Consider the following 17,178-nt stretch of genomic DNA (forward strand, 5'->3'; position numbering starts at 1 on the left):
CCATCTTGGTAGCTGACGCTTTGGGAGCCCCAGGCCCCGAAGTAAACTTCAGCTTGGTGGTTCCTAATTTCAAGCCTGCCCTTTCTCAGTTTCTTTTGTGGCTACAAAGTGTTCCTTTCATCAGACATGGTGTGGGGCCCTGTTCTCTTGAAATATTGCTCTGTGAAATAAGATGCGATAGGATGTCCACCAAAGTCCCCTGGTTGATAGACTTTTTAAGTTCTCCCGGGCTTGTCATGCTCTTCTGTGTCATAACTGTACCATTGCTGGGATTGGTTTCTTTGGAAAATGCTCATCTTCTGAAAGGTAGCTCAGAATTCAGGGTTTTTTTTCCCCCACCACCACCACCACCATTAATTGGAAGATTGGAGCCATGGAGGGTGCAAATGGTTAATACACTTGACTGCTAACCGAAACGGAGGTTCTAGTCCCCCCAGAGGCACCTCAGAAAAATGGCTTGGCCGTCTACTTCCAAAAAATCAGCCACTGAAAACCCTGTGGAGCACAGTTCTACTCAGATGCACATGGGTTTTGGTGTTTTTTGTTTTTTCAGTTGAAGATGGCTTCTAACCAGTTTTCCACCAGATGGTGCTAGTGTTACGTACCTAAAGGTAAACTCCTTTGGCACCGATGAAATAATGAAGTTGTGTATTTTCACTCTCTTTTTTTGCTTTGCCATATATTGCCCTTAATGTTTTTTTTTTTATCTCCACACATAATGCTTTCCTAGAATACTACTGTGTCACTTCACATCTTTTATATTGCAGGTAAGGGTAACCTGGGAGATGGATTCTGGAGGCCAGGGATTAACAAGTAAAACTTAAGGATATAGAACATGTACTTTAGTGTAAATTTTTGTCATGCCCTTGCTTCTTATCTGAATGTGTGCACAAATTGAGCATTCTTGACTTTTCCATTTAATCACCTTTCTTTTCTGTTATCATTGTCAACCATAAAATGTCATCATTCGAGATCTTCTAGAGGCCATGTTTGGAGGTTGTTACTAACAAATGATATGTTTAACAAGTTAAGTTAAAAATAACTTTAACAGAAGGTTTAGTAAAGTAAAAATAAAAAAAAGGAATAAAATGTTGGTCATTATCCAATACCATATTTCCTGGCCAAGGGCTTGACTTTTAAACTTTTTCTGATTACAAATAGATATTACATGGTTATTGCAGAAAATTTTGAAGAAAGAAAAGTGCAGTTAAAGGAATAACCCGTATTAAGTAATATTAATATATTACACAAACCTTCTGGCCTTTTCTTCCATTTGTGAATACATGCATTTCAGAAATATCCAAGTTGATTTCATATCACACGTAGTTTTATCACCATCTTTTTCACCTAATCATATCTCATGACTGTTACATCAAATCATACTATTCTACAATAATTTCTCATGACAACATAGATTCCCATTTAATGAGAGACACTTTGTTTTTAGTTTAGTTTTTTTTTTTTTGTATATTTTAGTCACAACTCTTCTGTGATGAAGAGTTGTTTGATTTTTTGTGTATTTTAAAACTTCTTTCATGTAATTTCTTAAATATTTAATAGTTGCTTTAGTGAAAATTTTCATTTTTTAAGCGTTTGATCTACATTTTCAAATTACCGTTCAGGAGTTCTACAATTTAAATATCCTTTTACATTACATGATTTTGTTTACCACCCTGCCTCCTCTTCATCACCAGATTACTGTAGCTTATAAAGTGATTAGATATTGCTCATTTGAGACTCCCTGAAATGGTAATTCATCACCAAATAAAGCAGTTTAAAATTACTGACATTTTCTTAGAAATAAACTGGATCCTTTAAACACTAAGTCCCTAGAGCCCGTTGTATTTATGGGGATTTGATTTTTGGCCTTACCTCCCACCCCTAAATACAGACAGCTATCTTTTCGTAGTTCTGAACAGGTTGTCTCGTATACAGAGCAAAGAATTAAGATCCGTCTTGCTGAACATTTCCAGCTCTTTGTGTTACTTATTGAGAAACTTAAACCAACTCATTTAACCTTTATCCGTATGTATGTTTTTCAGCGAAAAATTGGAAGAACAGTTTTTAGAAAAATTATTTTTAAAACTTTAGTGAAAATGAGTTGAATGTTTAGCATAGTAACATTTTTTGGTGGACAGAACAAAGGAGGGAAAGTGCTAGTATTGAGAGGGCTTAAGGAATTCAAGTATACTTTCGTAAAAAATTAAAAACAGTCTATATTATTAATTAATTTAGAAAATATATCCTGGCCGATTTTGTTTATATCTTACTAGATAACTGCATTTTCACTTCAGGAGAGAATTTTGAATTATATTCAAATGTGAACATGTAAAGAAGCATGTATTTTATTTTGAAATCAGAAAAACAGTAGTTATTTTCATTTTGGGGAAATGGGGGGGGGGAAGGAGACTCATACAGAGGCTTCATGCAATCTTATAAATGAACCTGAAAACTAGTAGCCCAATAACTTAATAAAAAAAAGCAAACAAGCTAATTTTCTGTCAGAAGAGTTTTCTGCCCCCCCCCCCCCGCCACCGCGCCCAGTTTGGTAAAAGACATTGCAGTTCTCTTACTGTCAGAATGACTAGTCCCTGCATGAAAAACTGCTTGCAAACCAGGTTTTAAAAGGTTCATCAGCATGCAACCTTTTGTGCTAGAAGAGACTTGTAAACTATATTTCAACATCTATCTTTTAAAAAGAAAAATCATCTTAATAAGTGATGAAATTTATGTAAGTAGCATCATTAAGTTTTATTTGAGATAAAATTGAGCATTTTTAACTTACAGCATTCTTGTAAAACATTTTTAAGTATTTTTGAAAGTGAATGCAACTATATTATGGGCATTTGGCATACTTTTTAGGTTCTGAGTGTGGGGGATTTTTAGATAAAAAGACTTAAAAAGTTTCTGATGTAGTAATAAAGTAGATATGATTTTCAAACTGCCAATTTGATTGTAGAGAAGGAATACAGTGGCGTATAGATCTGGTATCATGCAGGTCAAATGGCAGCTTCTGAAATATAGTTCCGTATGTCTGAGCCTTGAGATACCGTCTGTATCAGTTTAGGTGCTCGTCTGAACTGCAGCAATTGGAAAGGGCTCAGAGTACTCTAATAATCTTGAAACCTTAGTTGAGTTGTAGCTGTGTCAGTTGAATTCCCCCTGAATAATAAGTTCTGCTTAGGATCTTGCCTGCATTATGGCAAAATACACAAAATAATCAAATTGCTAAGATTTTGAACCTAATTTGTTTACACCTGAGAGAAATTTGCGCTGTGCAATATAATACTTATTAATTCATTTGATATCTGAATTTCGTACAAAGTTTATTTTTGTTTTCCTCAAAATATGTTAGAGATAATTGGAATAATCTCGCAATAAACTGGAAGTGGCTTATGAAATCTAGAGTGCTTTCTGCAGAATGTCTGTACATGAACACAGAATGGAAATGAAAAGGAGGAGGGAGGCACATGACAGCTTTTGTTCTTAGCAGCTTCTCCTGGAAAAAATCACCACCACCCCAGTTTAATTTCTTTCATTTAATTCTTGCCACATATGCCTCCTACGTCCTTATATGTTTTATATTGAAGTAATCAGTGTTGAGGTTTTTCTGTTCATTTAGATTATTCAAGCTTTCTAATCTGTGCTTAGTACTGAACTGTTTATGGGACTCATGCTATCCAATAACTAAAGCCTATGAAATTTACTACATTTTGTATTGATTTAATATTAATGTTAATCTAAAATCTTTGGGTGCAGTGTGTCACATCTGTTTTGTATTCCTCTGTTTAAAAGAAGTGGCAGTATGGTATTCGGAGGAATATTTATTATCTGAGTGTTTTCCTTTGCAACAGTTTCCCTCAGTCTATTGAGAATTATAACCTCCAAGAGACAGTGAATCACACAGCAAATTCTTAGGTACCCAACTGCTGAAGGCCACAGTTAATTAGAATTCTTATTTACCATTTAAATTCCCTTTGCTTAAGTAGTTGTAACTTTGGAGGCTTTTTGGAAATGATAATAAATTTGTGGTGAGATTTTAAAAAAAACCTTTTCTCTTAATATTAGGTCCAGCCTGCACTTCATGGGAACCTTGGTTTTTTAGAACAGACTGTTAGATTGAGCGTTGACTTGCATTTTGTTGAAGCTTAATTTTTCAGTTCTGGTGACTGAATATTCTTATGCTGTGCTGGGATTTCTTAACCTTTTTGGGGGTCATGAATTTCTTTAATCAATGAAAGTTATAACTCCTGTTCTAGAAAAAGATGTCTAAGCACCAGCATTTTCACATACGTTTTAAAGGGTTTATAGCCCTGCCTTCCCCTGTCCAGATGGCCAAGGACCCCGGGTTAGGAAGCACTGCTGTAATGGAATGAAAAATCACTTCTAGTATGTTTTTTTTTTTTTTTTTTTAATGCTAAGTTTAGCATTGTATTAATGTGCCACACTAAGAGTTTTCTTCACTGCTAACTTTATTTGACAGTACATTTTATTCTTGGTTATTAAAGCATAATTACCTTTCAATTTTATTACAGAACATGTTTGGCCTACCGATGCTTTAGATTCTGTCTTAGATACACAAGAAAACAAAGCTCACTCTACCCATTGATCTGAAGGTGAAGGCAGTAAAAGAGAGAAATAAGTTCTTAGGGATTTGTTGTTTTCCAAAAGTAGTTCTTTCTTAAGAAGATATTGCATTTGTTGTTTGGCACAAAAATACAAGTTCTCATTTTAACGAGAGAGATTGTACAGTTGTTCAGGAATTATTTCTGCTTATGCAGGTGAAGAGCCCAGACTTTGGAGTCCAGCAGGCTGGGGTTCAAATCCAGCTTAGCTGCTTAGCAGCAGTATGACCTTGGGTGTGTTACTTGCATGTAAAGTAAAACCTACCCCATAACAGGATTAAATGAGATGATATTCGCCAAGTGCTTGACTCTGTACTGTGTGTGTCGTGTGCACTCAGTGAACGTTCTCTCTCCTTTTACCGTGGTGATGGATGGTGTTGATGATGAACAGGACAAGCAGTCTTCATTTTTTTTTGGTTCTTTGCACAGGTGACACATTGTTGAAACATAGCATCCCAACTGTAATGTGTGCTCTCATGAAAGCAGCCTTGATTTTCAGTTGCAAAGTGTTCACTTTTCCTGTTACAAAATTTAGGATATTAGACCTTGGTTGCAAAAAGTATAACTCTTCACGTTCCCCAGAATAATCTTCTCAAGCCTTGGTGGGTTATAGTTGTGGTCGAAACTCAATCAAGAGTTCTCCACAGGCAGAGAATAGCAAACTAACTTCTTTTCCACATCTTAGTTCTGGGTGTTTGATTGTCACAGTGGAGCAGTAAGTTAAAAGTTATCCACTTAACTTGTTTCCTATACTTGAAGTAAATATTGAGGATAAGAGAAGGGGAGAGGTTTCTAAGAGTGGATTAAAAATTCAGTACTTCAGTGTTTCTGTGTTTGAGTCTTGACACCTAGATGGTCACACAGTAGAGAGCCATAGGTATCTGCTTAGGGTAGATGGTGTTTCTTGGCGTATCTTAAGGAATTGTAATTTTCAAATGTTTGGTCAACCGTACAGATGTCAATCACCATACAAATGGCAGCCGTAAGAGAGGGTTCCCAGTGTGGTTTGTAAAGAATTTGGAGCCAAAGAAGAGAGAATAAGGAGGATTTGCATAATGCTTCGATTGAATAAATGATTAAATGAAAGGCTCCAAGTTCACTAAAAGGATGATTTCAGACCATCCTGGAATGAAGTGAGATGACATCCTGTCCGATCCCTTTGCTTTTCAAGTTGTGATTGTCAGTTACAACCAGGCAATGATAATGGCAGTGTTTAGGGCAGTGGTTTTTGTGTATTTCCATATGTACATGTATCTACACATATGTCTGTGTGCTTTCCCAGATCCCTTAGAGTGATAACTCAGATGGGGGTCATAAATGTTTAGTCAGGAATGGACTTATAAACATGGAAGAAGCTAAGTGTGTTCTGATGACTTTGAGGTTGGCTTCATAGGAGGGTATCCATTGTGTTCACCTGCCAACTATCTCGTTACCAGTGACAGACAGAGAGGATGACTGAACGAGTTCATCGTGGATTTGAGCCAGCATATTTCCGATGTGCCGCAAACATTGCTTAACCATTGCATATTGATAAAAATTAAATGCTATAAATATCGTTGAGCACTTGGCTCTGCCTTTTTTTTTTTTTTTTTTTAAGATACCTAGTTGCATTCATTTCTTTTCTTTGACCCGGTAGAAGGCTTGGAAAATGATATCCCCTTTTTCTTTCTTCTCAGTATCGTCAGTGAAGCGGGAGCTTCCATCTACAGTGTTAGCCCTGAAGCTGACAAAGAGATGCCGGGACTGGATCCCAATTTGCGGAGTGCAGGTAAGAAACCGTGGGCCATCACAGAAGTATGTCATTTCGATATTTCGGACTTACATGTTCAGCGATCTTAAATATTTTAAAAATCCAAGGAAATTTGAAAGACATGTCACATGAAGAAGAATTAGCATATAGAAGGAAAGTGGTCAATTGGAATAATAATTGGAATTACAGAAGAGAAAGAGTACAAAACTGTTTTTAAAGAGTGTGGGAAAAAATTAATCCAGTGAAGACCTTAGTAAAATTATATGCCAGAGAATTGAATAATAAGAATAATAAAGTACTCTAAGATCCCTTTTTATTACAAAATACTGTTTATTATAGTTGGCAACAAAGTAGTGTATTTTATTAACAAAATATTTGTAGTGAAAATGATTATACATATACAGGCTTTCCATTTATTGCTAAATATTTGACAGACTGTCCCTTTCTCTTGTCTTGTTAGTGGATGGGCATTTGATGGTGTAATGCTGTTTTACAGACTGTTTTAGTTGGATCTTACCGCTTTGGTTTCCATGATGTGTGGAATACTTAAAATCTTGTGTGCAAAAAAATGACAGTACTTTGATACATCTAGTGAAAGTAATTGGTGTCATAAGAAAATTATTAGATGTGGCGGGAGCATTTTTCTGTAGAATAGGTGGATATTTGAACTATTTTGTTAGTAATGGACCTTTTATTTACTTATTTTCCTTAACTGTCGTCATCAGATTTCATTAGCTTTTCTTGAAATATATACTGAAAACTTATTTCCTCCATGTAAACGGACTCATTTATGACTTCCCTTCAGTTGGGCATTCCACCCGTGGAGCTTTGCCCTCACAGCAGCTGATTCTGACCTCCGCTTCCTTACTGTGAGCTTTTCTGGCCCTTGTCTCGTAACAGCAATTATGATAACAGTTGTAGGAGGAGCAGGTATAGTGGTAGCTACTAAGACCAGTGTTTTTTAAGCATCTAACATGTCACACATTACCTGGACTCTGTTATTTCATCTCACAACTGCCCTATGAGGTATTCAGTATTTCTCCCACCTTACAAATGAAGAAACCGAGGCTTCAAGAGGCCACACAGCCAATAAGTATGGATATAATATTTTTGTACCTAACTTCTATAATAAAAGGATACTTTTCTTTAAAAAAAAAAAAAAAAGATAAATCCAGAACCTCCCAGGTTGGCACTGAAACGGAATCTTCCAGTGGTGTGTAGGAAAAATAGCTGGACCGTGTTGTCTAGGAGGTAACAGTACCTCACCCCTCCCACCGCTTGGGGCCTGCTGTTTCTGCTTTACCACTGGCCCAAGTGTTGTAATCTTGTCTCACCTGTAATAACTGTCACAGTATTATAGATCAGACAAGCTTACAACATTCCAACAAGACTGTGAAAATAGAAGATACTAAAAACGGGGATCATCATATGACTTCCATTACTCTGATTTCAAAGTCCAGCTTTATCGTCAGTTTGCAATTCACCGCACGTATCCCTTCCTTCTGTGTCTCAGCTTGCTGCCACGTGCCAGTGGCCGTGTTTGATCCATGTGAACTCAGAACATCTACCTAGGCACTTTGAGCCTCCCAAGACTGATTCTGGTGACAAATATTGGAAGAACTCAGTGTCTCCATTCGTGGTCTCTAGGGTCCACTTCCTTTTCATTTCCTGTTTCCTGTTCGGCAGCCTTTCTCTTACCTAGTGATTGATGCCACAGATGACTTTATATTTCATTTGAGACCTGTCCTACCTACGGGTGTGAGTTTTACCTTGCAGCCCTCCAAAATATAACAGAACCTTGACATTCATACAACTGTTAAACATATGTAAGAAAATTACCCCCATATTGCTACACCTTCCTAGCCAGTTTGTCAGCTTACTAAAAACGGAGGTCATCCTTATATATGTTTATACCTCCCACAATATATTTTACATGACAGCCATTTAAACTGGATGGATATAATGGTAGCTGGATGATATAAAACTGTTTATTAGGAATTTCTCATTAAAAATGGAAGATTGAGTGTACCCATTATCTCCTATACTTCTTTCTGAGATGAAATTAAAATGATAGTGATACGACGTAAGGAGTCCCTGGGTGGTGCAAATGGTTAACGCTCTTAGCTGGCTAAGTAAAGGGTTAGAAGTTGGAATCTACCCAGAGGCACCTTGGAAGAAAGGTCTGGCAATCTACTTCTGAAAAGCAGTCATTGGAACACTATGGAGCACAATCCTACTCTGAGGCATATGGGGCTGCCATGTGTTGGAATCAGACCAACAGCAGCTGGTTTAATGTGATATAAAGAAGGTGTCAGCCCGCAGGACAGAGTGGGAGAGGCGACCACAGTGGTAACAGCTTTGAAGCTGAGAAACAGATGGACGAGTACCAGGTGAACTAACCGACCGAGAACGTTAAATCCTAAGCCAGCATTGTAGAAAATGGAACTAACTTGTTGTAGATCGTGGAACGCCCTTCCCCACCGCCCTCCCCGCCCCCCATTATTGTTGTTGTTAGGTGCCGTCAAGTCGGTTCCGACTCATAGCAACCCTATGCACAACAGAACAAAACACTGCCCGGTCCTGCGCCATCCTTACCATCATTGTTATGCCCCAGCCCATTCTTACAGCTACTGTGTCAATCCACCTCGTTGAGGGTCTTCCTTTTTTCCACTGACCCTGTACTTTGCCAAGGATGATGTCCTTCTCCAGGGACTGATCCCTCCTGACAACATGTCCAAAGTATGCAAGACACAGTCTCGCCATCCTTGCTTATGAGGAGCATTCTGGCCGCACTTCCTCCAAGACAGATTTGTTCATTCTTCTGGCAGTCCATGGTATATTCAATATTCTTCACCCGCACCACAATTCAAAGGCATCAACTCTTCTTCGGTCTTCCTTGTTCATCGTCCAGCTTTCACATGCATATGATGCGATTGAAAATACCATGGCTTGGGTCAGGCGCACCTTAGTGTTCAGGGTGACATCTTGGCTTTTCAACACTTTGAAGAGGTCCCTTGCAGCAGATTTGCCCAATGCAACGTGTCTTTTGATTTCTTGACGGCTGCTTCCACGGCTGTTGATTGTGGGTCCAAGTAAAATGAAATCCTTGACAACTTCAATCTTTTCTCCGTTTATCATGATGTTGCTCCTTGGTCCAGTTGTGAGGATTTTTGTTTTCTTTATGTTGAGGCGCAGTCCATAGTGAAGGCTGTGGTCTTTGATCTTCATTAGTGCTTCAAGTCCTCTTCACTTTCAGCAAGCAAGGCTGTGTCATCTGCATAACGCAGGTTGTTAATAAGTCTTCCTCCAATCCTAATGCCCCATTCTTCTTCATATAGTCCAGGTTCTTGGATTATTTGCTCAGCATACAGATTGAATTGGTATGGTGAGAGAGTACAACCCTGACACACACCTTTCCTGACTTTAAAAAATCAGTGTCCCCTCGTTCTGTCCGAACAACTGCCTCTTGATCTATGTAAAGGTTCCTCATGAGCACAATTAAGTGTTCTGGAATTCCCATTCTTCGGAACGTAATCCATAATTTGTTATGATCCACACAGTCAAATGGCTTTGCATAGTCAATAAAACACAGGTAAACATCCTTCTGGTATTCTCTGCTTTCAGCCACAGTCCACCTGAAATCAGCAATGATATCCCCAGCTCCATGCCCTCTTCTGAAACCAGCCTGAGTTTCTGGCAGTTCCCTGTCGATATACTGCTGCAGCCGTTTTTGAATGATCTTCAGCAAAATTTTGCTTGTGCATGATATTAATGATATTGTTCTATAATTTCCACATTCGGTTGGATAACCTTTCTCGGGAATAGGCATAAATATGGATCTCTTCCAGTCAGTTGGCCAGGAAGCTGTCTTCCATATTTCTTGGCATAGAGGAGTGAGCACCTCTAGCACTGCATCCATTTGCTGAAACATCTCAGGTGCTATTCCATCAATTCCTGGAGCCTTGTTTTTCACCAATGCCTTCAGAGTAGCTTGGACTTCTTCCTTCAGTACCATCAGTTCCTGATCATATGCTACCTCTTGAAATGGTTGAACATCAACTAATTCTTTTTGGTATAATGACTCTGTGTATTCCTTCCATCTTCTTTTGATGCTTCCTGCGTCATTTAATATTTTCCCCATGGAATCCTTCACTGTTGCAACTCGAGGCTTGAATTTTTTCTTCAGTTCTTCCAGCTTGAGAAACGCCAAGCGTGTTCTTCCTTTTTGGTTTTCCATCTCCAGCTCTTTGTATGTCATTATAATACTTTACTTTGTCTTCTCGAGAGGCCCTTTGAAATCTTGCATTCAGTTCCTTTAATTCATCAATTCTTCCTTTTGCTTTAGCTGCTCGACGTTCGAGAGCGAGTTTCAGAGTCTCCTCTGACATCCATCTTGGTCTTTCTTTCTTTCCTGTCTTTTCAATGACCTCTTGCTTTCTTCATGGATGATGCCCTTGATGTCATTCCACAACTCCTCCGGTCTTCCATCACCAGTGTTCAGTGGATCAAATGTATTCTTCAGATGGTCTCTAAATTCAGGTGGGATATGCTGAAGGTCATATTTTGGCTCTCATGGACTTGCTCTGATTTTCTTCAATTTCAGCTTGAACTTGCATATGAGCAATTGGTGGTCTGTTCCACAGTCGGCCCCTGGCCTTGTTCTGACTGATGATGTTGAGCTTTTCCATCGTCTCTTTCCACAGATAGTAGTCAATTTGATTTCTGTGTGTTCCATCTGGCAAGGTCCATGTGTATAGTCGCCGTTTATGTTGGTGGAAGAAGGTATTTGCAATGAAGAACTCGTTAGTCTTGCAAAATTCTATCATTCGATCTCCAGCATTATTTCTATCACCAAGGCCATATTTTCCAACTACTGATCCTTCTTCGTTTCCAGCTTTAGCATTCCAATCACCAGTAATTATCAATGCATCCTGATTGCATGTTCGATCAATTTCAGACTGCAGCAGCTGATAAAAATCTTCTGTTTCTTCATCTTTGGCCCCAGTGGTTGGTGCGTAAATTTGAATAATAGTCATATTCACTGGTCTTCCTTGTAGCCGTATGGATATTATCCTATCACTGACAGCACTGTACTTCAGGATCGATCTTGAAACGTTCTTTTTGACGATGAATGCAATGCCGTTCCTCTTCGAGTTGTCATTCCCAGCATGGTGGACTATATGATTGTCCGATTGAAAATGGCCAATACCAGTCCATTTCAGCTCACTAATGCCTAGGATTTTGATGTTTATTCGTTCCATTTCATTTTTGATGATTTCCAATTTTCCTAGATTCATACTTCATACATTCCAGGTTCCAATTATTAATGGATGTTTGCAGCTGTTTCTTCTCATTTTTAGTCGTGCCACATCAGCAAATGAAGGTCCCAAAAGCTTGACTCCATCCACATCATTAAGGTCGACTCTACTTTGAGGAGGCAGCTCTTCCCCAGTCATCTTTTGAGTGCCTTCCAACCTGGGGGGCTCATCTTCCAGCACTATATCAGACAATGTTCCGCTGCTATTCATAAGGTTTTCACTGGCTAATGCTTTTCAGAAGTAGACTGCCGGGTCCTTCTTCCTAGTCTGTCTTAGTCTGGAAGCTCAACTGAAACCTGTCCTCCATGGGTGACCCTGCTGGTATCTGAATACCCGTGGCATAGCTTCCAGCATCACAGCAACACAGAAGCTTCCACAGTACAACAAACTGATAGACACATGGAGCCAAAAAGCATTTAGACCAAGTTAAACCTCGTATTACCACGTGACCCACCCATTCAACTCCTAGGTATATTCTCAAAAGAATTGAAAACAGTCAAAAAAAATGGAAATATATCAGTACTGGTTTCAAGACATCCTGACAAAAAGTGATGCTCTCCCACATATTATCAACAACCAATAAGAAAATATCATAGAAAAAAAAAATCCATTCATAATATAAAGTACATATAGAAACAACCTATTTGTAAAAAAAAAAAGTGCAGAGCCTGGATATAAATTTAAAAGAATTTTGCTCACCAAACCTGCTGCCATCGAGCCGATTCACACTCATAGCAACCCTATATGAATTTGCGTATTCGAGACATTTCATATAAATGGAATCATATGATGTGTAATCTTTTGGGACTGGCTTCTTTCACTTAGCATGATGGTTTTGAGATGAATCCACACCATATAGCATGTATCAAGACTTTATTCCTTTTCATGGCTGAGTAATATTCCATTGCATAGATATACCACATTCTGTCTCTCCGTTCCATGAGTTGATGGAGATTTGACTTGTTTTTTACTCTTTGGCCATTATGAATAATGCTACTGTGAACATTTAAAAATATTAATTTAGTGGTTCTAGGTATATTTGGAAAAAAGACATGCATGCATGCATGCAATTAAAAAAAAAGATGAAAGCAAGTCACTGTAAGCCACAGTAACTGAGACAGTCTTTCACTGTGGCAGGCTAGACAGATCAATGAAAAGAGGACAAAAAGTATACATGAGTTTTCAAGGTAGAAAATCATCATCTGTTTCTGTCTTTCCAATATTTGTACCATATTTGTTTTCTTGTCACATACCGTTGACTAGAATTACCTGGAAAACAATGAATAATAGCAGTGATACAGCAAAATATTAACTTCTTTGTGGGTAAAATTGTATTTGGCATACAGTTGGACATACTATTTTTTAAAAATATGTAGCAGTTTTATTGAGATATAATTTACATACCCTAAAATTTCCCATTTTAAAGTATACTAGTCAGTGTTTTGTAGTATAGTCACAGGGTCATGCAGCTGTCATCGTTGCCCAATTTTGTTATCTTTTCATCACCCCAAAAAGAAACCTGGTACCCTTTAGCAATCATTCCTCACTCCCCCTCTCCCCAACCCATGACAATCCCTAATCTACTTTCTGTCTCTATGTATTTTCCTATTTGGGACCGAACCAAAAACCAAACCTGCTGCCATCGAGCCGATTCACACTCATAGCAACCCTATATGAATTTGCGTATTCGAGACATTTCATATAAATGGAATCATATGATGTGTAATCTTTTGGGACTGGCTTCTTTCACTTAGCATGATGGTTTTGAGATGAATCCACACCATATAGCATGTATCAAGACTTTATTCCTTTTCATGGCTGAGTAATATTCCATTGCATAGATATACCACATTCTGTCTCTCCGTTCCATGAGTTGATGGAGATTTGACTTGTTTTTTACTCTTTGGCCATTATGAATAATGCTACTGTGAACATTCATGTACAGATTTTCGTGTGGACATGTTTTCATTTCTTTTAAGTCCATACCTAGGAGTGAATATCTGAGGACACATGGTAGCTCTGTGTTAGAAGTCGTTTTGACTTCTGTAGCTACATGTTCTCCTTGCCATTCATTCTCTGCCTCTTGTCACTATTTCTTCCTTCTCCCCTTTGTCCCAAAATGTAAATGTTTCCCAAATTTTGGACATTGACCCTTCCTCTTTCTTCTTTTTTCTATATCAGCAATCTGTTAAAGCCCCTTTCCCTCCGCTGTCTTTTACTTTCAGAAATCTGTTGTCAGCCTGATCACTCTCAGGCTAGAGCTGAGGATTATTGCATGGTTACTGGTAGTAAACAACTCTTGGTTATCCTGCCAGCAGAAAAGTAGCATCATCCTCTTGCCAAAGCCTGGGGATGCTACTTTCAAAATTCTCCTTTAAACAGTGTTTTTCTCTTTTCCCCATCCTTCCACCCTTCCATGCTTGATTATTTTTACTGTCTAGGGTAGAACGGAAACCCTAGTGGCGTAGTCAGCAGTTCGAATCCGTCAGGCGTTCCTTGGAAACTCTATGGGGCAATTCCCCTCTGTCCTGTAGGGTCGCTATGAGTTGGAATTGACTGGACGGCAGTGGGCGGGTGGTGGGTGTGAGTAGAACAGCATCTGACAGGAAAATGTCAATTCTAGAAACATTAAGATCTATGTTGAAGTTTTTTACTGGGGACACTGTAACTCCAGAGTCTCTTAGGACATGTTGTAAAATTAGTATGTCACTTAGAAACCATCGCTTCTGTTCTGTTGTTCTGCTGTGTTTAGTACCATTAGGATGGACAAAAGGGACACTAGCATTGAACCAGCTAGAAGGTGACTAGGTAGAAGAAATAGTTTAAAATCCTTTGTATATTTCAGAAATTTATAAATTTGGGAATCCGTCCACACTTACCAAATTATATAGCTACTCTAACCAATTTCTAAGTTTAGATTTTCATAATGTGGTTTTTCCTGAGGTGTATATTTGAGGGATTTACCTGTTACTGATATCCTTTTATTGAATTTCTGATACTGCCTTTCTGCTCAGGGAGTGTTCTGATGTCTGTACTCTTAACTGTTGTGGGTTGTTTTTTCCTTAATGAGAGGCATTTGGGCAATGTGTATATATGTTTGAAGATCATTCTTATTGCATGATACATTTAAAGGCTAGGATGAGGAAATAATATTTGCTTTAGAGAGCATCAAGCATGTCTCTGGTGGTACTGTAATTTCAATCAGTAATTTTAAATTTTAAGTGTGGCTATTTTAAAGGAAAGCATTTCTCCCATAACCTGGTATGTTTGCACTAACTAACCTTTTGTGATTTTTGATAAGAAAGGTATATGTGGAGAAGGCCTTGGATCTACATAGCTTCTGTGAGAGACCTAGACAGATTGTATGGCACCAGTTTATTGCTCTCTAAGCCTGCTTTGCGAGCTGCCATTGTTGCTGTATATTAAGGGTAATAATAAAGTATATGAAAACAACTTGAATGACCGTGCAGTGAACTTGATGTTCACAGTAGATCTTATCTATGATGAGAGAGGTGATACAAATCAGTGACTTGAGAATCTGATAGTCATTTGCGAGAGGCAGCTTCTGTTGCCAGACCTTGAACAGCTTAACATGGAAACAGGCATGGGGTTTCCTTTGATGGTCTTACTGTTTTCACTTTATTCATTTACATTCCGTCCAACCTTCTATGTCAGTAGGTGACGCTGACTAGCTTTCATGTGCTTAGAAAGTGGAAGCTGTTCTTACGTAAGGACTCGGTGTAACTGTGCTACTTGGAAAAACAAAGGGCTGCCTTCAGAAGTATGCTTAAGATTAATAATAAACTTGTTTTCTCCAGCTAAATCTACCTGTAAACTAAAGTAGATATCAAGCTTTGTTAACATTTGGAAAAATACTGATGCCAGTAAATGATGAGCAAGAAAAATCATGAGATAGATAAAGGAATATTTGAAGTTAGCTATCAAGTTTGTTGAACATGGGTTGTGATGATCACAAAAGGGACGTGGCTAGAAACTGTGTGTTAGGAGTCACATCAGTTGGGACCCAAGGAAACCCCTTCACAGGATAATCTTGCCGTCATAGTCAAAGTCATACGAGTCTGTTCACAGCCAAGCGAATTGGGCTCTGGTTACATTAAGAAATGTTTGCATCATTTATTACCAGGATCCAGTCCTCATAAATATATTTGATGTACAAATATATGTCGTATTTATAATAATATAGGATTATTTAAAACAAATATCTACTTGTTTTTTTTTTTAAAGCATGAGGTACACTTACTGTGTTGTATTTAAAGAGTGCCTAGGTAATTATATAAGTCTAACAACTAAGTATTTTTATTTGTTTTTCCAAATCTATAACCCTTTCAATCTATTTGTGCTGGGAAATTCCCAGAAGTTCCGGCAATATAATTAATTCTGAAAAGTTGCATCCACTTTTTATGTGGAAAAAAAGAACTTTGAAACTTAATTAAAAATTTTTTTGAAGGGAGATGAGGGAAGAGATTGAGTGCTTGTATTACAAGTGATTATCTGGTTACTGCTTTTCACATTAAACTTTACTTGCGTTCTGGTTCTGTTTTTTTTTTTTTTTTTTTTTCAGTTTCCATAGCAAGGCGTGTACAAGATCCATTAGCTGAGCTAGTGAAAATTGAGCCGAAGCACATTGGAGTTGGAATGTATCAGGTAAAGCAATGTGGATCATATAATTTACGAAATCCATCAATACAGGGAACAGTACTCAAGCCTGGCATAGTAATTAAGTGTCAGTGAGAGTAGATTCCCATTTTCAAAGGTTGTACAGTTGATGGGAAGGTAGTTCTAAGTTATTAGGAAAAGAGGGAATTCTTTTTTTCTGGTGTTAATTGATTAAGACTTAGAGTTGACTGTTGGAGTTAATGGCTATTAAAACATTAGATCAGACTAGTCACTTAATTTAGCGAGCCTTCTCCTTTTAATGCTATTATGAAAATGAGAGGGGAGAGGTAGAATGTGGGGCAAGCGGGTGTTACATCCTTGTGTAATCCAGTATGAACTATTGATCTTTTGGAAAGAAGGCTTTGGTACCTACTTCATCTTTTTTTTTCCATTTTTATTTGGCTATTGTTATTAATTTTTGATTATTACTCAGTATAGTCTAAAATCCTCCAAATGAAGTTACTGTGTGGTCGTCGTAGGAGGAGTCGTAGTTCTGGTATTTTTGATCTTGTGGTTGTTTGTGTTCATTGGGCAGTTGGGGATAGTACTGAATCTTGGCAGAGTGAATCCATGGTCATAGCAGAATGCCATGTGGGGCTTAGGTTGTCTCCAGAAGCCTGAAGTCAAATTCTTTTCCTCTTAACCCTGAAATAAAATATTAACCCTCTGTATAATTTTCACGGAATTTGAGTGTTAGGTAATATATATTCTCTAAAAGAAAAAAAAAATTAGGTCATATAATCTGTGACCACTAGAAGTGAAAGAGACCTTCAGAGTCATACAGCCCTTCCCCCTCATTTGACAGAAA

The 17,178-nt window shown here is 38.1% G+C and overlaps 1 protein-coding gene across 1 annotated transcript in view; it reads left to right on the forward strand.

The window, feature by feature from the left end:
• Window positions 1-17,178, forward strand: part of SRBD1 (S1 RNA binding domain 1) — a 232,976-nt gene that overhangs the window by 133,719 nt on the left and 82,079 nt on the right. The window contains exons 15-16 of the mRNA XM_049870618.1: window positions 6,302-6,393; window positions 16,276-16,358. Coding sequence (XP_049726575.1) covers window positions 6,302-6,393; window positions 16,276-16,358 — 175 coding nt within the window. The remainder of the gene's footprint in view (window positions 1-6,301; window positions 6,394-16,275; window positions 16,359-17,178) is intronic.

This window comes from Elephas maximus, chromosome 26 (assembly GCF_024166365.1).
Source record: "Elephas maximus indicus isolate mEleMax1 chromosome 26, mEleMax1 primary haplotype, whole genome shotgun sequence".
Classification (NCBI taxonomy): Eukaryota; Metazoa; Chordata; class Mammalia; order Proboscidea; family Elephantidae; genus Elephas; species Elephas maximus.